Below are 25,554 nucleotides of genomic sequence, written 5' to 3'. Positions count from 1 at the left end.
TTTTGAGGAAACTGCAGCCGTATGGATGGCAGGCGCGATGCCATGCACATCAGCAGAGGTCGAGTCCCTGGCTCGGTGATGGGCAGCTGATTAAACACAGGCAGGCGATGAACAGCCTGGAGTCTGGCTGTGAAATGGCCCCCAGCTGCTCCTGCTCTTAGCTGTATTATAAAAGGCAAAGAAAGGCCCAAAGAACTCGTCTGTGTGGCTCATCAAGAAGAAAAATAAACATCGATCTGTTTATCTACCTCACGTACGATACCTGGAGAAGATCATGGAGCAGGGCGGAGGAAGAATTTGGCCTCACTTGTCTCTTTTGTTGCTGCTGATGCAGTTTTTTGATAGGTTAAATATAAAATGTGGATCTTTTTAAGGTTGATCCAGGGCAGCCCAGGGACGATTTATGTTTTAGTCCCCACATCGCGCCCTGCTGGATAAAGCATGCCAGTGAGTCTGTGAGCAAGGCAGTTTAGTTTGCAGCTATGGGTAGACACTTAAGTGGGGGTAACATTCAGGATAACCTCAGAGTGATGCAATGATGCCACTGCAGAACAAATCAATCAACAATCACACACATGCAGCTGTGATACACATTACAACAGAGACTACAGAGAGCAGGAATGTGTAAAGTGTACAAACTCATCAATTGACATTTCATTTCTTCCTTGTTTTGTTATTTTTGGGCATTTCTACTTGTAAACATGGCATGGATTGATTGCTGCTGCATTGATTGCTTGCATGTCAGGTTCACTGCTGGTGGTAAAGGAAAGTGTGATGTCTATTAAAAGCAAATGGTGAGGAAGCTGTTCCACACGTCCACACATGTGGCTGCTGGTGGCTTAAAAGGGAGCAATGTGCCAATAAAGACATAGAAGAATAAAAGGACTTTCATTTAGTGAGGTAGGGAAAGGATTGAACAACCGCACACACACACACACACACACACACACACACTCCCACACAGTGACTGTAACGTCCACTGGGTATTTTTTATATAATGACCTCCCTCCTTATCGAAAAGCCGTCTCAAACCACCGAAATAGCGCATTTATTTCTTCTTCTGCATGTTTCCACATAGGTCAGCATCGCAGTCGTGTCTTCCTGGTTACCACAACTCCCACTCAGCGCTCCCTCAGCCCCACCTCCCCCTCCCTCCCTCCCTCCCTCCCGTTAAGTACCCTGGGACCGCGCTCTGAGTAAAAGTTTCATGAGTTTGCTCTCCTCTGCTCGTTATTCCATTGTCTGTCTAAGGGGATGTCACTGTGATTTATGTCAGAGAGTTTTAATATGCTGAGGGAAGGCTGTTTTTGGTTCCAGTGAATGGCCAAAACCCGGGGGAGCCATGACAGTCATGCTATGATATGTCCCCCTGTTGAGAGCAGGGATGGCACTCTTTTGTCTGCCAACTGCAGGATCCACAGGGACTAAGTATAGCTCTTTATGACCTGAATTAAGCCGGACTTTCGCAACCATTTTGTAATATTTGACTTAAAAACACATTCATTTCATCCGTTACACACAGGAAACCTCCGATGTCTTTTTGTCGTGAATGACCTACGAATGACAAAAAGGAAGTCTCGTTTTTTCTCCCCTTTAACCTCTGTGATTCGGATGACAAACCCCTCTCTTCATTGACTCCAGATGTCACGATGTTCCCAACAGACGGAGGGCTGTTGATCTAGAAATGGCCTAAGATTTGATTTTGGACAAGATGTGACTTGTGCAGCTGTGTTTTACTCCCACGAGGGAAAGATAATCATCAGCCAAAGAGCATTGAGTGTTAGATGAACCGTTTGTTTGCGAGCATATTGGAAAGTTTAAGTCTCGGGTTGTAAACATTTACTTGCAGTTTACTGAGTCTGTCGGCGTTACGTTCTTAACGCACCACCTGGAGTGGGAAAGATAAACTTGCTTTTCTCTATAATCAAAAGCCTCGAAATGTGAATTTAGTCGGATACGCATACACCCTGTAAAATAGTTTAACTGCACTAAATATTAGTGTTTATGAGCAAAGATACGAGCCAGTAATCTTGTTTGGACAAGCAAATGGAGTCCATGACCCCAAGATCTTTGCTTGGGAAACGCGTTGAGTATATTTAATATGTTTGGAATAGCAGGCAGTGGGTAAACATTTACAGATATGGAAGGCATGAGGGGTGTAAAGCAATGGATGAGCAAATATTAGATTACATATATCCAGTGTCTTTGGTTTCATGCTCGAGTAGATACATGTTAAGTCTTTTTTGGATAAGATATTTAAGGACAACATCCACTCAACCACATGACAGATTGGCCCCCAAAGCTGCGGCTCCAATGGCTAAAAACCTTCAACCTCCCCAAATAAAGCACTTTCCTGACCTCCACGGGCTCTGTGGGTTTTTATAATGGCTATTTTATGTGGTTTAATACACAGTAAGTCAAAGTGAAAAGTGACAAGTTGTCAGACTTATTGCCTGTTAGAAAAACTAACTGTAAAAGTCAATTGGAACGTCTCGAAACTACACTTTAATAGTGGAATGCGGGTAAAAGCCACTGGTGATGCCACAGTTGGGGGCTCGAGTTGTTCACAGAGAGATGCTATAAAGGAAGAGATGGATGTTGAAACTGTAGACCGTCACGTGAACTATTTGAGACTGCAAGCAGGGAGCCATGTGGGAAATTGGAACTCATTTGACCCCTTTAGAAATGGTTTGGCCAGTGGCAGAATGAAGTGATTTAGATTTGTGTTGGGCAGAAGAAGGTTTCGCCCTAGAAAGAGTTCCAGCCTGAATGAGAAAGTGATGATATGGGATTGGAATATAAACGGTGTGTTTTCATGGAGCTATAATACTGCAAAGGAGACGCAAACCAAGAGTGGAGGGTTAAAGATATGACACCTGCACACTCAGAGTCATATTGTATAATACTGGTTAAGACCTCTGTCTGTGTGTGTGTGTGTGTGTGTGTGTGTGTGTGTGTGTGTGTGTGTGTGGTCTCTACTCTCAAAATGTGTTTTGTACCATTCTGCTCCTCTCTGTGCTGTTCGGATATTCGATAATGATCTCCCGTGTCTCTCGCCTGCTGTTTCCAGATGCGAGGGAGAGGTCGGCCAAGAGATTCTCCGCAGACGGCGTCTTCAATTACACCTCTCTGCTGCTCAGCCAGGAGGATGACATGCTGTACGTGGGAGCCAGGGAGGCGCTCTTTGCCCTCAGCCTCTCTGACATCAGCAAGGCCAAGCTGCAGAAAAACGTGAGCAGGTCCAAAAGCAAAAAAAATAAAAAGTTGCGGGTCTTCGAGTTTACCTGAATGTTGTGCATGTGGAAAACTACCAATGATTGCGAGGTCTGATTCAGGGTCTCTGTCCTTCTTATCCTCAGCTGACGTGGGGCACCCCTGCTGGCAAGAGAGAGGAGTGCAGCTTTAAAGGGAAGAACCTGGAGGTAAGTTGGCGTGCTCACTCCTCAGGCCAAACAATGAGAGTCAGGGTGGCTGACTACTCGAGTAAGATTGTCAAGAATCAGGCAGCAACTGAGTGGTTATCGTGTCCTTGACCTTTGACCTCTCACAGGTAGGGGGGCCTAATGTATTGTAACTGATTCAGATTTTGATTGTAAATTAGCTGCAGAGTTATGGCCCCGATGAGAGCAGAATCACAGTCTTAACATGCTGGTGCTGTCCGTTTGTGTTCAGCAAATGGTGTGAGAACTGTAAGGGACTCGCAAATGTTTTGGGTCTCTTGAGAGTTTCGCGTCGACAAGACTGTTCGCCAGACGCAAATAGAAGAGAAGCATCAAGTGTGTGACTCTTGAGAGTTGCTCCTTCCTCAACTGTGCTCTGCCTCTCTCTCTCTCTCTCTTTCTCCCTCTGTGTGTCTCTCTCTCTCTCTCTTGCTCCGTCTCTCCCTCTGTGTCTCTCTCTCCCTCTCTCTCTCTCTCTACCTTATTGTCATGCCAGCTGTTGTATCCCTAGGTAACAAGCCTGGGTAATCAGTGCGCCGAAGTACACAACTCACTGGGCACTTGGTCTTTCAGGCCAGGGACATTTTCCCCAACAGTGCTTTTGAAATGAGACCACATTTGTTTTATTAGTTATTTGTATCAAACACTTTTTTGAGGCGGGTCTGTTGGTATGAAGGAAACTTTGAAGGAGCTTTCCAGATAAATATTGTTCTTGCAGTTATGAAGATTCTCTGGGTCATTTGATCCTCACACTCTCTCTCTCTCTCTCTCCTTCTTTCTCCACCCAGACTGATTGCTTCAATTATATCAAAATTCTCCTGCGTGTGAACAGCACTCATCTGTACGTGTGCGGCACATACGCCTTCAGCCCCATCTGCGCCTACATAGTAAGTGATGACCTCACTCCTCCTGTTATTACCTTCTACAGCATTGATTCTCTCTGTTCTTACCAGTGCCATGTTCAAGTAATTATGGGTTTTTTTTTCGTGTCCTTCTTGGAAAATCAAGCTCTTCTATCCGCCGTGTCAGTGTAGAAGCTGCTATTACCCAAGCATGTCCAAATCCTTGTGCCACACTTAAACCAGAGACGTCAACAGGGGGATTTGGGAAATAGAAGATCTGGGGAGTCCCTGCATGTTTATCTAAATGAGCTGAGCGTTTGTCGTGACGGCGACCGGCAGTGAGATGTCATTGGTTACAGTAATAGGCAGCAATCAAGCTTGGAGACGGCTCAGTTTGTACAGCGGGGCAGTAAACTCTCCCCTTTGACGTCACGCCGAAGCAAACAACACGGGACGTCTCAGGGTAAGAATGACTTGGCAGGACTTTAGGTCTTGAACCGGGATTCCAAGCATCTCTCAGTCCAGTCAGGCCGCCATCACAACTCGTCATGTTGACAGACTCCAGAGCAGTGTGTGTATAACCCGGAGCGTTCCTACCGACCACGCACGCTCTGAGCTGCGTAACATAAACATTAATAAAGGTTTTATTTTTATAGCTCTTCTCAAAACAGCCACAAGGGTTTTACAGACAATATAACCACGCAGCGCAGCCAAGAAGATACGCAAACCAATTAAAGTGACAGAAGGGAATTAAATCAAGCCCTGACAACCAAGACCCAGTGTGGGAAACTTTTCAAGGACAAATAGACGCTTTGGGCCAGATGAGCGAAGCCTTTCGCGCTGGTTTTGGGGGCGAAGAAATGACGTATTCTGTTCTAAAGTATCACGCAATTAGCAGGGGTTAATTCTGCGTGAAATGTCTCCGCCTTTATAGAGCAGCATTACAGAGTACAAACACAGATCCGATCCCCACCTCCAAGGAAAACATTCATCGCATTAAACAGGAGTTTTGTGACATATGTGTTATTGGAGCCATGGATTGTACTCAAATGCCGCGTTTATAGAAATCGAAAAAACACTAAAGTAGTCTTGATGTAACGCCCAGAATCACAAATGCTGTCGCAAAGTGTCGCCGTTCTCTCCCCGGTAGTTTCATCTTCAGGAACATCTACCAGATTTCCAAACGTATGGAGCCAACATCATGTGTCTGAGGCTCTGAGTCCAGTCTGATGACATCGTCAATATACACAAAATACACAATATTAGATGGTATTTTTCCACGTTTGATTACCTTTTTAAAGGAAAAGAGTGGTTTGGATATGGCGCCCCATGAATACACTCTGGACTGAATGCGTATAGAACTGCCATGGATCTGCTGCTATGTGCGCCTCTATAACCAAGCAGTTTCCATAGTAACCAAATATAAATACCGTGTTCCTTTATGTTCTTTTTTGCGTGATGTGATGTGACACTTTCATTAACAAAGTACAGGAAAATACAAATATATTTTACAGCACACTCCACGTGGCATTTGTATTTCAAATGAATTTAATATCAACATTAAAAACACAAAACTCCTGCCTAACATGTCTCATGTTAAGTGATTTAACAAGAGACATGTTGATTTCACTGATTTAATAATGGCTATATGTTACATTTTACAGCAAGAATAAGAAGTGGAAGTGGAAAATTAATAATGATAATAATGCATGAACACAAAAGGGACCAGGGTTGAAGAATGACTCTGAAATGACGACAAGCTTACGACATACACACGTGTGTGTGTGTGCCAAAGCTTTAACTCATCCAACAGACGAGCTGTCCGTCACATAAATGGAGGATTTCTGTGCCAACAGTGACCACAAAGTGTCCCTGCGCTCCATACTGTGTTATTACATGGTGTTGAATCAGGAGGAGCAGGGGAAGAGTTAAAGGTCACTGAGCTCACTTTAGCTCACTGTAGTCTAACTGTAAGTAGAATGTAATTGGACTGAGCCTGAGGGACATTTGGTGTTTGCGTTTGTGTCCAGAACACGTCAACGTTCTCACTGGAGAAAGACGAAGTGGGCGAGGTGGTGATGGAGGACGGGCGTAGCCGGTGCCCCTTCAATCCTGAGTACAAATCCACCGCCATCATCGTTGGTACGTACTGATCCGCTTTATGCTCCTTGACATGTTGATGAATCGTTACACTCACAGACATGAGGTTGTTATTGGTCCCTTTGGGAACAGAGTGGCGGCTCTAAAAACAGGTCCCGTGTTTGTTCCCAGCTGCTTTGGTGGCAGTCACAACTCTGAGTCAGTAATGAGTCATGATTTGCTCGGCAGCGTCGTCGGCCCTTCTGATAAATGCCTGGACGCCAACAGAAACACTTTGCATTCAAGTTATTTAACAACCAATTAGTAAATAATTGAGCTGGATGTGAGTGGAAGAAATGATTTGTCTGTTTCTTCACTGAGACTGTCCTGTAATTGGTGCTTTAATTCACTATGATAACACAACAGCAGCAGCAGCAGCCTGCACTCTGTAAACTATTACTTCATCTACTGCAGTTTAAAAAAAAGCCCCATAAATAACTCCTTTTGTAGTTGTTGTATATTTCATCTCTAACTAATTGAGCTCTAAAAATAACATTGTCTCATTTGTGTATTTTGACGTTTTTCTTTCAGATGGTGAATTATACACAGGCACCGTCAGCAATTTCCAGGGGAATGAACCCGTCATTTACAAGAGTTTGGGCCACGGAACCGCACTGAAGACGGAAAACTCTTTAAAATGGCTGCAAGGTAAATGCCATCAGATGGCTGTCTTGGGGGTTTTTTTTTCTCCCCCCGCTACTCATCTTTCATGATGTACCCGGCAGAGCAGATAAGCTCCGAAAAAAGCAGCAATCATTAGCGGAGGCACAGTGGCTAATGCATGCAGGCTGAAAGCAAGAGACAAGAGCTGGTAGATTGCGGGGAGCTGCGTCCTATCACTCGCCACACATGCACATCAAAACAGCCTCGACTGGCTGCCACTGGTTGTGCCCGAGTAAGCTGCACTTTGCGCACAATTAAGACCTCTCTTGTCTTTTGATCTCTTGGTTATTCATGCAGAGTGCTGCTGATGAGACATCTGACTACAATTATACAGTGGATGCCGTTTCCTCCGCTCTGCCGGGGATTGTATGACACGACTCTCCCATGTAGCCCGACTCCCGATTTTTAAACAAAATCTGAGAAGAGAAGAAGGGTTAATTGGGGAAATGGTTCCTTTTGCGTTGACGTTTGTATTTTTTGTCTTTTCTTTTTGACAGATCCCGTCTTTGTCGGCTCGGCTTACATCGAGGAGAGTCAGCCAGTGGGAAACCCGATTGGCGACGACGACAAGATCTACTTCTTCTTCAGCGAGGCGGGGAAAGAATTTGACTTCTTCGACAACACCATTGTGTCGAGGATCGCTCGCGTGTGTAAGGTAAAGCACCTGGGGGCCGTGGGTGGGGCCGGGAGCCGTTACAGCAAGAGACAGAGCAAGAGGCCCAAGATTCCTCTGCTTAATCCCAGTACAATCGCTCCGGAACAGGGGGGGGGGGAGCGTTCCCATGTCAATGCACATGGTAACGTTTAACTGCCTGTCATGCCGGCGTAGGTGCAGTGGAAATCTGTCATTGCTGTGTGAAAGCTTTTGTGTTTGACTTTTCCAGTATCCAAACATGTTTTCAACAGATTTGTTTCTCCCTCTCTGAATCATCCTCTCCTCGTGGCCACGCCCTCTCCCTCCCTCCCTCCCTCCCTCCCTCCCCTCCTCCCTTCCTCTCCTCTCCTCTGCAATGTCATCCCCACCCCCCTTCCTCCTTTTCCTTCCATCTCCCCCACAATGTCAGCTGCACTCGTCCGTCCCTCCAGCTCTTCGCCTTCCTCCACCACAGCTTTGAGCTTTGCAGGCATTATTAGTATTCAAGGGTGCGTCGCAGCGATGCCAAACACTTTAGTCCGCTCTCTTACTGTATCCCGCCTGGTTTGTTGGAGCATTTCAGCTGTGTTCACATCTATATTATAGTTGAGCCTATCGCCCTGATTAATCAGAGCCAGACCTTATCACCTCTCACCTGTCATCACATCAATGAAACGGCGACAGAGCTGCCTGATATACATGCTCTCAGCATCCCTCACGGACTGACGTCTCTTGTTCATGGAGGCAGTAATGTGGGTAATCGTGAGGACAGCATGTAATCTTAAGTGACAGCTTAATGACTTAGTCCTGCTCTGGCTTTGGCGTCTCGGCGCTGCGACACCTCTCGCAGCCAGCCGAGCGCCTCCTGGGTTCTATATATGGAAATCATTGACAGAAAGGCCTGCAGAGTGGCAACTGCAGATGAACTCTGCAACAGAGACGGAAGAATGGGTTTGGCCGCTCTGTAAAGCTCCTTTCTTCCCTTGGAATGCAGCAAGCCCCCTTTTCCTGTCTGACGCCTTTTCAGATGGAGATCTATTGTACAGTAGTGTTGCAGGTGGTTAATTCTCCAGTCGAGGCTCTAATGGGTGATTGCTTATGAACATTAACAGATCTGCGGCGAGCTTCGATGTAAAGCCGTTTCATTTCCCCGCACGGAACAAAATAACTCCCCACTATGCCGGGGACGTTTATTTTTCCTACTGCAGCAACAAGCATCTGTTTAATATCGTGCAAATGTTTGTAGAAAACAGGGGGCGTGCTTCCACTCACATGATGCCTCGGAGATGTTGAAGCGCCGCAGGCTGACATCCGGAGCTATTAACATATACACCTCTTTTTTTCCCCCCCGTGTCAGATTAGCGTGTCACATCTTAAACGCATCCTCATCCCACAACGAGGAGCTCGGCTGAACTCAGATTACAGTTAGGTAACACAGAGGTGGGAGTGACACCGAGGAGCACAAACTCCTCTTTCTTTGCACAAGCCAAACTATGGAAAAGTGACTTATATTAGAGAAATTAGAGACATGTTTATCTTGGCGTAGGTTTTGATGGCACGCATCATCCCTCCCTCAGTCCACTCCCCTCTTTCATTTGTTTTCCCAGGTGTCCCACATTTGATGGACGATAGAACAGAGGCCGCATTTGTTCTTAAGTTTCTTATTTTTTGGTCGTTTCTGCAACGCCCACGACGAATCTGAAACGTGTTGTCGAGCTGAAATGCGTAAGAAGGCGCAGATAGCTTTGTAGTGCTTGAACATGTCAGGCAGGTGGCCGGAACCGCGCGTGGGTGCACGGCCACAAACGAGACACGGGACAGCTGAGAGAGCAGGAACGCGCTCGTCTCATTATGTGGACAGGCTGCTACTACTACTGCAGCATCCTGGGTAATTGGCTCCCAGGCCGTCCCATGAGGTCTCACCTTACCGTTCAGCAAAACGATTGTTTATGCTTAATAACCACCCAGAGGAGGAAGTGGCGGCTTAGAGCTCTTTTTTCTTTTTTTTCTGCATTTTATCCTCTGGTGAGCGATTCGCCCCGTGTGCCGTTAACGTAGAAGCGTTTCCGGACGTCTTGCCGCCGGGATAGTTTTTGGATCCGAGGCAGGCGAAGTGTCTTGGGGTTGGGCGAGAACCCTTTGTTTTGGTGCTCCTCCTCCTCCTTCTCCTCCTCCTCTTCCTCCTCCTCCTCCTTCTCCTCTTGTGTTTTCCTGTTCCAAGTTGCTGGCTGTACTTGGAAGGAGTGCAGCGCTCTGGAGTGTGTTTACAAGCTCTTTTGATAATTGCTGGCCTGAGCGAAGACATCTGACATCTGTTTGTGTGTAGACTTTCATGACTCCGAGAATGAACACATATGCTTCATGTTTGAGCAGATGTGAGGAGCAAACCACTGATCTGGATTGCAAAACTGCGAGTAATGATTTAATGGTTTGACTCCAGTTTGCCATCACGTTCACCTCAAATGAAGAATTGCGTGTCGGTCAGAGGAAATTGTTTCAAACCCTGGACTTGGACCAGGATATTGAATTCCATGTTGGTTGTCCTCAGTGCTTTGAATGGAGAGACCGTTAAACAAACCTGTTTTGTCCTGACTGTTGAGCTAACTCGACCTCTGTGTCTGACAATAGTTGTACTGTTCAAAAATAGACCAACTACTCATGTTGGGTGTATAGTTTTAGAAAATTGGGGTTTAATCTCTTAATCCCTCTTTTCTTCTTCTTTGGATAAAGGCTTCCATTATGGTCCGTTATACTCATTATTGTATAAGATTCACCCCATATAAGAACAGATGTAAACACAGTTTCTCCCTGGTTTCCTGTGTTTTGAGGCCCAAAGACACTGCTGACAGTCACACCTTCATATCTCCGATCACGACCTCAGTGCTGCCCTCTATAGCACAGCACAGGGACTGTAGCTGCTGTCTGATTTCCTCTAATGGAAAATGGAAAGCCTGCAGGATGGGATATAACAGCAACAAGCCACATCCAAAACTGTGAACTGGACAAACCACATCTGTGTGTTTCACTTGTTGCATTGTCCTCCATAACATATTTCAACTGCTTGCAGGGCGATAAAGGAGGCGAGCGAGTGCTGCAGAAGAAATGGACCACCTTCCTGAAGGCCCAGCTCCTGTGTTCCCTCCCCGATGACGGCTTTCCCTTCAACATCATCCAGGACATGTTTGTCCTGAAGCCCACGGGGGACAGCTGGGAGAGCACCGTCTTCTATGGCGTCTTCACCTCTCAGTGGTAAGAGATCACAGACAGAGAGAGAGATCATGTACCTGTCATCTCTCACATAGAGGCACTTAAAGCTACTTTCTCTGCTCTATTGCACACAGTAAAGGCTCTAAATATGTATCATAAGACATAATAAGTGCTCACAAATGCCATCTAGAGTTGTGTAGTTAGATGTAAATGTTTATTCAAACCGACACACTCAGTTCTGGTGAGTTGACATTTTTCTTACTCGCGCTCCTCTGAATTGTGAACAGATGTAATGGGCTTTAACACATCTTCAGCGTCTAATTAATGCACCTGAAGGATAAAGGTGTTTAAATGGAAACCATTCAAGTGCCTAGTCTGCAACTGTTCTCTGGTGAGAAATGGCTGCCGTACAAAAGGATGCAAACAGCAGAAGGGATGCACTGTAAATAGTCCAAACTGGTAACAAACGGGTGGATTCTCACATTAGAAGCACATATGGCGTCGAATGAGCCTCACTGCCCGCAACATCCTCCTGAAAATCAGCTTCAGCATCCAGCCCCGACTGTGTTTTCAGGTACAAAGGAGCGTCCGGCAGCTCGGCCGTGTGCGCCTTCACCATGGCTCAGGTGGAGCGAGCCTTCAGCGGCCGCTACCGAGAGGTCAACAGGGAAACCCAGCAGTGGTACACATACAATCATCCTGTTCCAGAGCCGCGGCCCGGAGCGGTGAGTGGTGCAGAGGACACACACACACACACACACACACACACACACAGTCCAGCCAAACGCACAACACATACTTTATCTTCAGCCATTCAGCCAAACTACCATCGACCTTTTTTGAGAGAGTTCTGTTGCTTCACGTAGCAAATTAGTGTAGAAAAAGGTGTGACTTACAATCTCAGATGTGAAAGTCACAGATAATATGAACCTTAAAACACGATTGAATTCCACTATCATAGCCAAAATGTGAGTCATAATTCAACACATATTTATTTGCAGTGATGGACGCCTGAGTCACAGTCTACTGGCCACTACAACATTTGTATTCATAATGTCCTCTTCACTCCCACACAGTGCGTGACCAACCACGCCAGGCAGATGAGTATCCAGTCGTCTTTACACATGCCCGATAAAGTGCTCAACTTTGTCAAGGACCACTTCCTGATGGACAGCGTGATCCGCAGCCCTCCCCTGCTGCTCAAACGCAACGTGCGCTACACACAGATCGCCGTACACAAAATCCAGGGCATGGAGAGGGCCTACGACGTCCTGTTCATCGGGACAGGTAGCACACACACACACCGCAGACCACTACTCTGCTTTACTCCGGGGACAATGTTAAATATGTGCCAGAGCCATATTTTTATGTGAAATTTACAAGCGAAATCTCAAAGTCACTCGTCCTCTACATTCCAGATGACGGAAAGCTCCACAAGGCCATCAATGCCAACGACAAGATGCACATCATAGAGGAGATGATCCTGTTTCCAGAGCCTCAGCCTGTCCAGCATATCGAGCTGGATCCTCAGAGGGTAAAAACACAACACCATTCAAGCTTTGATGCATGAAGTGATAATCAGGATACAGCGTCAACGTGTCGGCCTGTAATGATAATCTGCCTTTACTCATTTCATTACATTAACTCTCATGTGATAAATATGTGGAGAGAATGTGGATTTACCAATAGCGAGAGCTGGCTGCAGACGTTTTCTTTCCACTCGGGACACCCCATTGAATTTTCCTGTAAGTTATAGTCCCGTCTGGAGGAGAGTTTACGATCCTCTCTAGCATCTTACCCAGAACTAAATTTCATTATGGCGCTCTCTTTATTACATAATGGTGCCTCCTAAGTCCAAAGCAGCCAAATTGCAATCCTATCAAAGATGATCTTAATAAAGTCAAGGGTGCTTTTTGTGAGTTTATTCTTAGCCTCAAATGGGGATGAGAAAGACTGAGATACTGCCTCGTCTCCACATGCTGTTTGTCTAATAGAGCAGCAGATTAGGGATCTTGAATAACAATATTATCTTGGTCGGGTGTATTTGCAGATATACGCCTTGACACAACATTCACCCTGAACCATGGGAAAAGTTTGAGGAATAAACGATGACTAAAAAATGAAATTGCAACGTGTCCTTCATCATGAATGTCAACCACATAAATGAACGGGCTTGACATGGAGCCGGCGAACACTTGTGCCAGAGATCGTGTCTTTTATGTCGTGTTGTTCTGTTTATCGTACGTAATTCCTTTGGCGCGGTCTCGCTCGATTGAAATCAAACACTCGTAAACAAAAGCAGAGAGTCTGTTCCTCTGCCCTTTAATCTGTAGAAACCTTTCTCACGCTTTGCAGATTTACATGCAAAACGTATTTATGCTGACATCAGCATAAATCAAGGTTGATATTGTAACACGCTTACATTGTTCAATTGTTAATGGATTTACTTAAGTGTCAAGAGTCTCGTATATTTGTTGAACAGAATCCTATTAATCTCTCTTGGTGTTTGTCCTCTGCAGGGTCTGTTGTTTGTGTCGTCCTACTCCGGGCTGGTGGAGGTTCCTGTGGCCAACTGCTCCAACTACCTGAGCTGCGGGGAGTGTGTCTTGTCTAGAGACCCCTACTGTGCCTGGACCGGGCGGCTGTGTCGAGACGTCAGGATGGCTCCACCAGATAGGTGACAGCTGGCATACACACACACACACACACACACACACACACACACACACACACACACACACAGTCTTAACTCATGCACCTCACCACAGTTACGACAGAATTTTCGAGATCAATTTTTGCTGTGAACAACAAGCACATGAAATTAGCAGGTATGCTCACAGTCTCACATACACACTAGGTCCTAAACTGTGCTAAACTAAAGCCTGTTGTTTGGTTTGTTCTTCCTCAGTCACTGGCAGCAGGACGTGGAGGAGGCTGACACGTCGGCAATCTGTAACAGGACTTTTCCCAGTGCCAGAGCTGCCAGGCCAGCAGCTTCCCGTAAGTTTGTGGTGTCTGCATTTTAATTCATCACCGCATCAATGGCACTAGAACACACATGTCAAGAAAAGGTGCTGCACGAAATTCTGAAAAGGGGATGTGTTAGGTGACTGTATGTCATGTTAGATGATTGAGTTGTAAATTGCACACTTACCGCATTAATGATGGAGGTTCAAGCATGTCTCTCTTTGTTCTCTTTGTTCTCTTTGTTCTGAAGCAACATTTCTTTCTGTACAGGTGGTTCCCATTGCCAGCTTATCACAATCCCAGCCAACACGTTCAGAGTCTTGCCCTGCAAAGTGCGCTCCAACCTGGCGCGGCGTCGGTGGCATTACTCTGACAGCGCCAGCCAGTTCCTCTACGCCACTCCAGAGGGCAACCTGGTGGTGGTGGCACGAGCTGACAGGATTGAGACGTACGAGTGCTGGTCAGAGGAGGAGGGCTTCCGCCAGCTGCTGGCCAACTACTGCGTGAGGGCAGAGCCCCGCATGGAGAGCACCACCCCGATTGGTCACTCGCGCACGCCGCACATTGAGCGAGAGGAGACCATAGGAGTCATACTGCCTGGCAAGTCTCGTTCCGAGCAGGTCCACACAAAGACCTATTGGAACGAGCTGATTGTGGTTTGCACCCTCTTGGCGTTCTCCCTGGTGGTTTTCTCCTTGTTCGTCATCTATAGGAACCGTGACCACATGAAGTCCATGCTAAAGCAAGGAGAGTGTGCGAACATGCAGCAGAAGAAGCCGAGGATTGTGGGAAAGCCTGCAGAGAGCTTGCCCCTCAACGGCAACACCATTCCCATTTCCACCTCTGATCACAAAGGTTACCAGACTCTCAATGACAACTACATCTGCAGCACGCCCACGCACGAGTCCTCACCAGACAACAGCAAGAGCTTCTCAGAGGTCTCCGACCGAAGACCACTGAACCTGAAGGAGAGCCACGTGGAATATTCCCCCACCTGCCCTCGACCCAGAGTCAGGCTGGGCTCGGAGATCAAAGACTCCATCGTATGAGCGTAATGGAACACGAAAGGCGCCACCTTGTAACTCCATGAAGGGTCCCAAGGCCCCAGCCACCTATCGAGGAGAGGACACCCTGACACCCTCCTATACATCACAGCACAACTTTGGTTTTAGTTTGGTCATCTTTATTCTGTGATCGGCACGGAGGAGTTTTGTTTCACCATTTGTTCTCTGAAGCCAGCGGTTTGTCCTGCGTGTGCGTGCGTCCTGCTTATATGCAACAACGGGAGGAAGCAGCACAAAATTTGAATTTATTTATTCAAATCCACTCATTCTTATAGCCACTTATACCGTGTGTGTGTGTGAGTTTGAAGCTGGGCTAAACGGGGTACTCGGCCATTTCAATTGTCTAGCTGATCATCACGCGATACAATCTATGATGCTAGACTTTAGATATTTATGCATCCCCAGCCCCGTGTGTGTTTGTGTGTGTGTGTGTATATCCTTGCTCCTACAGAGGACAGCTGTGACGACATCTGCTTTTCAGTTCTATGCAGGCGCAACAATGGATCCATCCTACGCACGGTAACAAAGAATTCAGGTTTTGTGGTGGGTGAAGACTTCAAACGATGCATCCCCATTAGCATCCACGCGTGATATAAGTGAGTCAGAAACACACTGAGCCCCTTATGAGGACAATAACAAGGAAAGATGAAAACATGGTAGACCAGGAGACGTCTTGAGCGCTCGTGCTAACTGAAGGAAACCCCAAAGCTCTTCTCTCGTCTTCAAAATCGTCTACAAAGCAAACTAGCCCTGGTCATGCTGACCTACCTGTTCCATCATGTTTGACAGACTTGACTTTAAGACGAATCCCCTACCTTTGGCACATGCTGAGAAGTGCGTGGACATTTGGAAACGACCGGAGAGGGCCAGGAAAAGAGGGCAAACAGCAACACCTCTACCATGTTCAGGGCGACGACAACAGTCATCATGTGCACTGTGCCAAAATAACTCAATTGTCTTATCGTAATGCAATAGTGCCATTTTTTGTTGTGACCACTCCATGGCGTGATATGTCTTAGCATTGATCACTCTTGAAGAGCACATGACGGCGTGTTGGACCAGACGTAGGCCTCAGTAAAGTACCTTGGCACTAATTCTCCTCAATCATAAACGAAAAAAAAGCTTGCAAATGTCTGCAGACTGTTATCGTAGAACAATTGAACAACATGTTGTTCCCGCTCGGTTATTGGCGAAAACCAGAGAAACTCCCTGTGTTAAGGAGGAATCGGCCTTTTTGTCATTCACACTGAAACAGGTACAGCTAGTTAGGAGCTTATCAGCGTTGTTGATGATGAGCGCCGAGGATAACACGCATCTTTGCAGAGGGGAATTTGAAGTGGCAACACAAATGAACGCCTGCCGCACTGTGTTAAAGTGCCTGACAAAAAAGGATAATCGGCCCAGAATGAAAAGGTCACACAGTATGTTACGAATTCCAAATTATTGTTGTGTCAGTGCGATTGCTTTGGAAAAACTGCAGCAGCACTACTGCATGTAGTGGGCGTATGCGTGTGTGTCTGTGTCGATCCGCAACACATATTTTGTACGTATGTTTCTTCCATGCAGCACCGTGTATCACACAGCATTCGGTCACATGTCAAGGCTACGTTTTAATGTGAAAGCACAAAGTGTTCAGGGTGTTACAGCTTTGCACATATCGGTGAAATTCATAAAGGATTCTAGGAAAACAACTACTGACAGAGGTTTGGCTGCTAGTTAAAATAGTAATAATACAAAAAAAAAACAGAGCAGTTATTACAGGGACCAGTGCAGCCATTGTGAGCTCCGTTGCAAACAACATTGCTTAGACTTTGAGACTTAAAAGCAGATTTTCCCAAAGATGTAGTAATCTGGTAGTATTGTACAAATCAAAAGTGGAAGAATCACCTTAGAGCGCATCACCAGTTCACCATATTGATCGAGTTAGCCTACAGTATATATTCAAATATCCTACAGAAACAAATTTTCCTATATTGAACACTGAGATGACGATATGCTATAAACTGCTAGAAATTTGACAAAGTAATTGCACAGCATACTGCGCAACAGTGGTCAGTGTTTTTGTTTGGTTTCTCCTTTTTTTGTTTCGGTTTGTGTATATACAGTATCTGTACTTAATATTGTGTGTTTTTAAGGGACCTCGTGCAAGATGTGTCGTAGAGATAGTTTTGAAACTAGAGAGTGAACACTGCTGATATGTTTTGCATATAGTGCTATACTGCCTACTTCAGCGTACATTTCTCTCTTCTTGCACAAAATGCTCCACATTTTCACTCTACATCGTTAGTTTAACACCCAGGATGCTTTTTTATCAAGCATGTCAAGGCATGGAGTGACATCGGCGCCGCCTTTCGTGTCGTATTGAAGTCATCGTCTGGTTTTGGAATCCTGATTGAGGCGTTTGCTCTGCTGGGTTTGCACGGCTCTCCAGCCAGAGACATGCAGATTAGGTGGATTGGAAACTCTAAATTGCCCGTAGGTGTGAATGAGTTTCAGCCCTGTGTTTGTATGCATCAGTGAAACACAAACCCAGTCAGTTGTATATGACAGAAAGGGACCATGGCTAAAAACGGAGCAAGCTTAATCAGGATTTCCCCACAGGACGATGTCTTGTCTGCTTTGAGATGCTTGATATTTCACCATACATCTTCAAAATGCCTTTAGATACGACGTTGTTCTGCCTTTAGCCATAATTTACACCATCCAACAGTGACCTCAACAGCAGACATGTGGTGAGTGGCTTGATTGTAGCCCCGCGTGGGCACACTTAAAACTCCACCACGGCACCACTCAACATGGAGACGACATGAATGGATCCACACCAAACCACCATGTAACTCAAACTGGGAGCTGCTCTAAGCCCGGTCATCATTCAGAGGGCCTTTGCTCGTGGGATCACGTCTTTCTTAAGTACTCCACAAATGATCAAATATGGGAAAGTAAAGGGGCTGCAAAAACCATTTGACCTTAAATGTTAATGAAGCCAAAAAGTGGATTACTGTGCAAAGGAGATGTGCGTATTTATTAATGACACACTTTCTAAAAAAAAAAAAAAAGGCAGTTTAAGGAAGTGTGGGAATTGATTGCTTCATTTGTTTGAGTGGCTCCCTGAATTGCAACATGCTGAACTTTTCATGAATGTAGTCAAGTGTCATATTTCGTAAAAAAAAAAACATGAGAAATGGCTAAAGCGGGCGATCCATTGCGAAATCTCTTTAGGGGATTTCAACAATGGTGATGGGAGGAAACGACACCATCGGAATGAGTCATCATGCGTGCTGCTCTGTGTAGTATTACAGTCAAAAGTCCAGCAGCAGCTTCGCCTCAACATACCAAACACCATAAAGCTTAGTTGACTGAAGAACTATTAGACAAAATGTGGTCTTGCTTGCATGAATTTCTTGGTTTTTATTTGATGTGTACAAATAATAATGTTGTAAACTGTATTTTTTGTATCATTGAGATTGTGACTGTTGTTTTTATTATACTGTATATAAAAAGCACTTTATTTTAATTTTTTAAATAAATGAATAAAATACATGGTTTTGAAACATGCCTGTGTGTGTGTGTGTGTGTGTGTGTGTGTGTGTGAGTGAGAGATGGTTTAATGTTGCCTACAAATCTCATTCGTATCCTCAGATTGATGATTTGGGTCATGTAAGACTTCATTCCATTTGTTTCCCTCCACTCAAATCTACAACATGAAGTGAAAGATTGAGTCGTTGAGTCTCTCTCTCTCTCCCGCCTTGTATTCGGGGGTTTGAGATCTCACAACAGTCATATTTGTGTGAGACAAATATAATTGCAGCACTGAATGAATACCAGCTTTGTGAATTTCACAAATCTGCAGAAACAAGACTGACCTTTCAGTTTACATGAATACACAGCCAACATGTTATGCATACATGAGCCATTCTTCAATTGTAATACACACTTGGATCAGATCCTCAAACTGACCCACCCAGGGGTGCACTTCTCCTACAGCCTCGACAGCTTAAATGCAGAGCTCAAGATATTAAAGCTACTTTGATTACATCTGAACTTACTGACGTCCAAGCAGCTCTGCTGTGACAGAGATCAGCTGGCAGCGGGAACAACAGGAGCAACAGGCCTCAGACTGCTCGTAACGTGTGTGTGAAGGCCCTAATGGATGCAGAATAAAAGAGCAACAGAGTGATTATCCAATATGAACAAACCGTATTTAGTTTTTGTGTCCATTTGTTTTCCATTTGACCACTTTTCTGAATGAAAACTGCATTAATCATTTTCTCCATAATGACAGGAATGAACACAAACAGCGGCCTGCCAGGTGTCTTAAAGCATCGTCTCCTTTCCTATGACCGTATTTGTCTCTCGCCGTCTCTCTTCAGCTGCCACTTGAAGAATTCATTAGTCTGGCTGAAACCTGCTGAATATTCTCTGTTCTGATGCCAGCGCCATGTGACAGATTCCATTTACTTTCTACACACAGCGTCTCATCCTCTGTCACAAACCATTTGATGAGGAGCAAAGATGGTAATTTGGAATTCATTATTAACAATCACTGCGCTGTGAAAACGTGTCTTTTGTTTGCCTCGGCCTGGAAAACAATTACAGTCTGCCTGCATTTCAGTTCTGATTGCACGGCATATTTCATGGCAACGGTTCGTTGATGGTGAAATTGAAAACCAGATTTACCTTTCACAGTTAATAAAATGAACTGGAGGAGCTTCTTTATCCATCTGAAACCACCTTCCCGTGTCATACACCACCTCGCCTCCCTTCAAGACTAGGACATGGGTAGTTTCGATTTTTGTCAAATGATTGTTCTAACATTGTTGTCTCGTAACCAAAACTCTCACCATATTACAGGGAGACTTTACTCTAATACTTGATATGTATAGATGTGTGTGCATAGGCTTCACTCACTCACTCACTCACTCACTCACTCACTCACTCACTTACTCACACACAAACACGCACACGCACACGCACACACGCTCTGATTCAGTGTGACAGCCTCTTACTGGCTCCTGACAGCTGACACAACCAGGACTGGACGGATGATTGACACATTTCATCCTTTATGCCAGACTTATGCATATACTTAAATCCATTCAAGCACATTTTTACATTGGCCTTTTCAACCTTTCAGGCATTTAGGCTGTGGTTTAAAGTGAATTCACCGTAAATCAAAAAACAAATACTTGTGGAACCCTATGCTCTTGCTTTGGAACATTGGAAAGATAGGGAGTTATGAATTATGAATAGGAAACAGAAAACATATGTATGGTTTATGTTCTTTCTACCTAGTGTGTATGTATGAAGTCTTAAAGTGCACCTGAGCTATTGCGTGTACTGTACAAAATAACTATCCGCCCTTACAAGGCTGCTTGAATCTGTTTTATGACATCCATAATTCACTCTGCTGTTGTTATATAATTGGCTGGAATGGCGCTGGTGTTTTACAGATTTATTCTTCTTACATCTTCATACTTCATGCTCTTTGGTAATGACACTGGAGGACCACTTGTCCACAGCTATATTCATCAACCAGGCGATTAACATGATATTCGCATATTTTTCTTCCAATAGTCTGTTCAGGGTATCTCAGGCCGGTGAGAGACACGTAAAGTAGAATAATGACGATAATGTGATGTGAAGGGGTCCCACGCTAAACCAGGGATGGTTTGGCTTCATTATGTGACCTTTGTGTAACTGAGAGACCAGGATTCCCTGAGGAGCTGCTGTAAATCCTATTTCCTGGGGGAGGCGCTGTGTGAGGAAACACACAGCAGTCCGCCAAGAAGCAGTCCGCCAATGACGATAGGTACGACTTTACCTTGTTCTTCGACACACAGACAAACACGCACTTGCCAGTTCTGAGTTTACAGCCTTATAGTGGCAATGTTGTCTTCTGACCCTCTAATTAGGTCTCAGCATGTCTGAACTGGATCTTGTTTCCTGTAAACTGCTGTATTTCAGACAGAAAGGGTTTGGAGTCTATCCCAGTGCCCACAGGGAATTACTGCCCAACTCTCGGGCTATAAGGAGCTTTCATCCTCGTTTAGCTCATTGTTTCCCTTTTTATAGCCTGCACATAAACCCTATAGCTGAGTCCTCTCTCTCTCTCTCTCTCTCTCTCTCTCTCTCTCTCTCTCTCTCTCTCTCTCTCTCTCTCTCTCTCTCTCTCTCTCTCTCCTCATCTCCATTTCCAGCTGTCACGGGCAGCTGTTTTCATTAAAAAAGCTGTGACAATGCTTACAGCTGACATTTAACAGTGACTCTATATACAGCAACTCCATCTTTTCATAAATTTGTACTCTTACACTGGACCATTCAGTGATGCGTATTAGGACAGACCTTCTTTATGCAGCATCAAATTCCTCTCTGGGAATAGCTCTGCAACGACAAAGCATTCTACTCAGAACGCCCATTACTCAGCAAAATGTAGCAGACAGGACGTAATGAAATTAGCCTTTTTGTGTGAATTTTAATGGATTATCTGACTGCTTGCTGCCGTTCTCTGCTCTCTGCAGCTCTCATTATCACTGAGCCTTCTTTCGGTTTGTACCAGTCACAGAGCGCTGCAGAGTTTAGCTGCACTGATTCGGCACTTATGATGAAATCAGTAAATATGAAACTCAGTCATAACACACATGTGCGACTAACAACATCACTAATGGCTGCATTCCATTTAGGTGGGCCAGCAGGCCTCATTAATGTTATTAGCAACACCTGTGCTTTCCTGCTATTACAAGTGACAATGCCTGAAATGTGACTGATGATTGATTGTGACTGCACACTGGGTTTGCACATCATCTGCATTTCTTTGTGCATTTGAATTTGCGTGTAATGTCAATCCAACATCCATGTATGTATGTAAACCATGCATCTGTCACATATCTGCTGTGTGCATGGTAATATCTAAAAGTGTGTGTCTGAGTTCTTGTGGATTACAGTACATGGCTATGCTTTGGTATCTTGTGAAGTATTGCAGAAGTATAGCGGTGCCTTGCTCATATGCTATGTGGTAGACATTCCAGTTGGAACAATAGTGCTTACATGTGCCTTATCATGTATGCATAACTCCCAAAACAATCAGGTTATTATTAGAGAAGTCTCAGACTAATGTATTGTGTTTATATTGTGTGACTTAGTGACAGGTAAACAACAGTTGAACGTACAACACAAATCTGGTGGTGGATGCTGCCCCCTAGTGGTCTATATGTCACAACAGCATTATTCCCACGATAGTGATTCATCACAGTGTATGTGACTGAACCGTGTGTTACATAACAGAGAGGGACAGAACACAAATGTGTCCCAGCAGTAACCTGAAGCTTTGGGTATGATACATGTTGTGTTAGACAAAGCAAACACACCTGTCTAGATGATACTACTGAAACTGAATACAAACCTAGTTTTAATGTCACAAAATCAAATCGTGTAAGAAGAACTGAAGTATCTATCGGAAGTGTAACTTTAAATTGCTTTCACGATGCTGTATTGAGTGTTTCAAACCACCTGCAGTGTATAAGTATTCAGCTGTGAGGAAAAAAAATAAATATAACAGAGAAATCATTGTAGCTGTAGTGTAGCTCATTCAGTATGGACACTAGTTATACATTTTCCTCCCTTCATTTTTTTACTTTGTGATATCTTCAAGAACCATCAATAATTGAAAATAGTTTATTTAGAAAAATAGCTGTTTTGCCTCTGTATTCATTTTGAATTGGTGTCATTTTCATTAGGTGGATAGAATGATTTGTGTATCAGATAATTCCTGTGCTGAAGTGTTTTAAATCTTCCGTTGTCATTGATACCAGGTGTATCACCTCAGATGTAAGTGCTACACTAATTTATGGATAATAATCCATGATCACTCCTCTCATATCTCAATCTCACTCTCTTATTCAGCTTCATTACATTTGAATGTCACTTGCCTTTGGACATTTCCAATACAAAATTTGAGACGACAGACATTTGAAAATAACCGCCTTCTCCACAGCTACAAACAGAACTCAAGCAAGCATGAACTAAAAAGATACTTTATTTGGAACCAGCAGGGGGCACTTTTATACAAAAATACATAACTGTTACACCAATGCCTTCTGTTTAGAATCTTTTGTTCATCTCCTGCTGCTTAACCCAATGATGCTTCCTTTTGAATGAGAAATGCAGTACCAAAGTGGGAGAACCAATAACTTGCTCTTGACTTAATTTCACCGAGTAAAACAATTCTAACAAAGCGTGTCATTTGCTGTAGGGAAGAATGTAGGATCCTAGATTCGTGGGTCTACACAGAAATGACAGATCCATTCTGAGTAATATCAGGAAGAATGCTGAGCAAGGGGATGTCCTCGTAACACTGTGTTGGACCCATCGCTGACTTCATTATTTGGGCGGGTCGGGTGCTTTCCCTGTTCCGTCTGCCTTTTTCTGCTTCTCTTTCATGATCTCGGCATCCCTTGGGAAAAAGAGAAAGAGAGTCAGCACATTTCATTTCAGAAACATTGAATAGCTTTAACGTGTGTGTGTATGTGAAGAACACCTTTGACATCAGAAATGTTTGTATTGTTTCACAGCCTAAAATACAACTAGTTGTAATTTGACAGCACTGATAATCTGGGGAGCTCCCTTCATACTAATAAACCTGACAACCGTGCTGTTTAGAGTGTGATTGGCAAGGAATCCAACACATTCCATTGTCACACATTGGGTGCAGCACTACAGCACTACATCGAAATGACACACACAGATTGCCTGTGCTAGTTTGTTTGTGTCCCAAGTTGATTGCTGCCTACCTCTGCTTCCGGGCAGCAGCAGAAAGCCCATCATCTCCCCTCTTCCCTTTGGTGCCGTCATTCTGCTTTTTGGCATTCTTCGCGCGTGCAAGCTCACGCTGATTTCCTCCTGCAGGAGACACAAACCAACTAACTTCATAAATAGAACATTAATGAGCGACACATCAGGTATGCAGTCTGTCAAGTTTGCCATCACAAATGCAGCAATACAAAATTTCACACAAAAACAGGGAGAATGAATCATAATGTAGTAATTATTTTTGTGTCTACAGTTGTAGGACGCCTCATCTTTGAGAAGCGATTGACGTAGAATTCAGCGACGAACAATGTAGCAGTAGCTACAGCTGCAGCAGCAGCAGCCGACGTGGCAAAGGCTCATCAGTCAACACAGCCAAAACAACAGCACAGGATGCAAACCGTCTCTAGCTCAGCTTGTGTCGCACTAGCACAGAAACAGGAAAAACAATCGAGACCGAGGCTAATGAGCCAATTCAAACAAAAGCTACAACCGCTGCCTGAATCTGTGTGGAACGCCAGGCCACTTATGGCTTTGTTGACTACGTCAGGAAAGGCAAGTCTGAGATTAACTGCTGGACAATAATACGAATTACCAAAACATATTTCGACGAGATTGACGGTTCATTGCCCAACATTCATTTCGTTGGATTGGATCCGTAACCTTGGACCAATTGCGTCGTTTATAGACCAAATCGTCACCCACCGGCAAACATTTTGACATGGGTCGATTTCAGCAAATAGACGGAACCCACATTGGCTACCGAGTACCTAAAAATGACGGCCAGATGTAACATGCAATCCATACGAGGACACCACAACTACGTGAAAACATCACAGACTCAATATATGTCGATACCCACTTGTCATTTTAGCAACCGACGCTTCTTTCGCCCTAAATCCAAATGAGCTCAGCCTAAGGGCCGCTGGATCCCTTCTTGTTGCTCTAGTCGCTGTTTTTTCTTTGGCATTGAGCCTCAGCAGCGCCGCAGACAACGCGAGACTGCCAGCGAGAACGTTAGAAATGATTTCCACCACGCATGCGCCATGTCGACTGCTGGCGCTTGTTTTGATTTCATTAAAAAGTACCATTATTCAGAGTCTGCAATTGAATGTTATAAACCTATAATATAAACCTACAAAATACACACGCATACATTTTACCGGAATATTATCTTAAACATAAAATGTTTCCCTTAAACTCAAAATAAGTAAACTAGGTTGGAAACAATGTTTGTTTATAAAAATATGGATTTTTTGGGGACGAGTATACACACATCCAGCAGGTGGCGGTCTATGACTGAATATTATGGTAAAAGTAAATATTAAAATAAAATACCCGTCACTACTCAACAACAACAACAATATCTTCGTTAGTGTCATATTTCCATATTTCCCACAGAACAGTATCTACACATATTCTATTTTAGGAAGTCCAAACTTATAACCTAATTGTTCAGTAATTCATAAATAAATACAATGCTGTCAATGACTCCGTGTTTATGAGAATATTTCCAATATTTCGAGACAATAAGCACACATAACGCTGCACAACACAAATAACAAAACCTCCGCACAAATGCGGTAATAGATCAACAACAACTACAACAACACGTATATCTTCTGTACATACATGCGTACATTTCGGCAAATAGACGGAACCTGGACTGGACTAACGTGTTGCAAAAAACGACGAGCACAAATTACATGCAACCCAAACGGGCACACCATAAGTACAGAAATGCCTTACAATCCAAATATATGTCGATACCCACTGGTCATTTCTGTAACCGACGC

General features: G+C 44.5%; 2 protein-coding genes across 4 annotated transcripts in view; one reads left to right on the top strand and one right to left on the bottom strand.

The window, feature by feature from the left end:
• LOC143004554 (semaphorin-4B-like) overlaps positions 1-18,507 on the top strand; it is a 40,538-nt gene extending 22,031 nt beyond the window's left edge. For both annotated transcript variants that reach the window (XM_076155531.1, XM_076155532.1), the window contains exons 3-15: positions 3,071-3,231; positions 3,360-3,422; positions 4,229-4,327; positions 6,313-6,424; positions 6,953-7,069; positions 7,582-7,739; positions 10,786-10,967; positions 11,500-11,650; positions 12,002-12,212; positions 12,344-12,459; positions 13,445-13,602; positions 13,834-13,925; positions 14,163-18,507. In XM_076155531.1, coding sequence (XP_076011646.1) covers positions 3,071-3,231; positions 3,360-3,422; positions 4,229-4,327; positions 6,313-6,424; positions 6,953-7,069; positions 7,582-7,739; positions 10,786-10,967; positions 11,500-11,650; positions 12,002-12,212; positions 12,344-12,459; positions 13,445-13,602; positions 13,834-13,925; positions 14,163-14,941 — 2,399 coding nt within the window. In that variant the 3' untranslated portion in view covers positions 14,942-18,507. The remainder of the gene's footprint in view (positions 1-3,070; positions 3,232-3,359; positions 3,423-4,228; positions 4,328-6,312; positions 6,425-6,952; positions 7,070-7,581; positions 7,740-10,785; positions 10,968-11,499; positions 11,651-12,001; positions 12,213-12,343; positions 12,460-13,444; positions 13,603-13,833; positions 13,926-14,162) is intronic.
• Positions 18,508-22,970: 4,463 nt separating this feature from the next.
• serf2b (small EDRK-rich factor 2b) lies at positions 22,971-25,554 on the bottom strand. 2 transcript variants are annotated; one of them, XM_076155534.1, is made up of 3 exons: positions 25,508-25,554; positions 23,743-23,871; positions 22,971-23,405 (listed from the first exon to the last, which is right to left on the bottom strand). In XM_076155534.1, the coding sequence occupies exons 1-3, from the start codon at positions 25,537-25,539 to the stop codon at positions 23,333-23,335; spliced, it is 234 nt and encodes a 77-aa protein (XP_076011649.1). In that variant the 5' UTR covers positions 25,540-25,554; the 3' UTR covers positions 22,971-23,332. The 2 variants fall into 2 exon arrangements, with proteins under 2 accessions (XP_076011649.1, XP_076011648.1); XM_076155533.1 differs by lacking the exon at positions 25,508-25,554 and adding an exon at positions 24,621-24,776 and having other exon boundaries at positions 23,743-23,851.

This window comes from Genypterus blacodes, unplaced genomic scaffold (genome assembly GCF_046128005.1).
Source record: "Genypterus blacodes isolate CSIRO-AG114 ecotype Tasmania unplaced genomic scaffold, CSIRO-AGI_Gbla_v1 ptg000067l_1, whole genome shotgun sequence".
Taxonomy (NCBI): Eukaryota; Metazoa; Chordata; class Actinopteri; order Ophidiiformes; family Ophidiidae; genus Genypterus; species Genypterus blacodes.
Note: the sequence above shows the minus strand (reverse complement) of the source record. Positions and strands in the feature narration are given on the sequence as shown.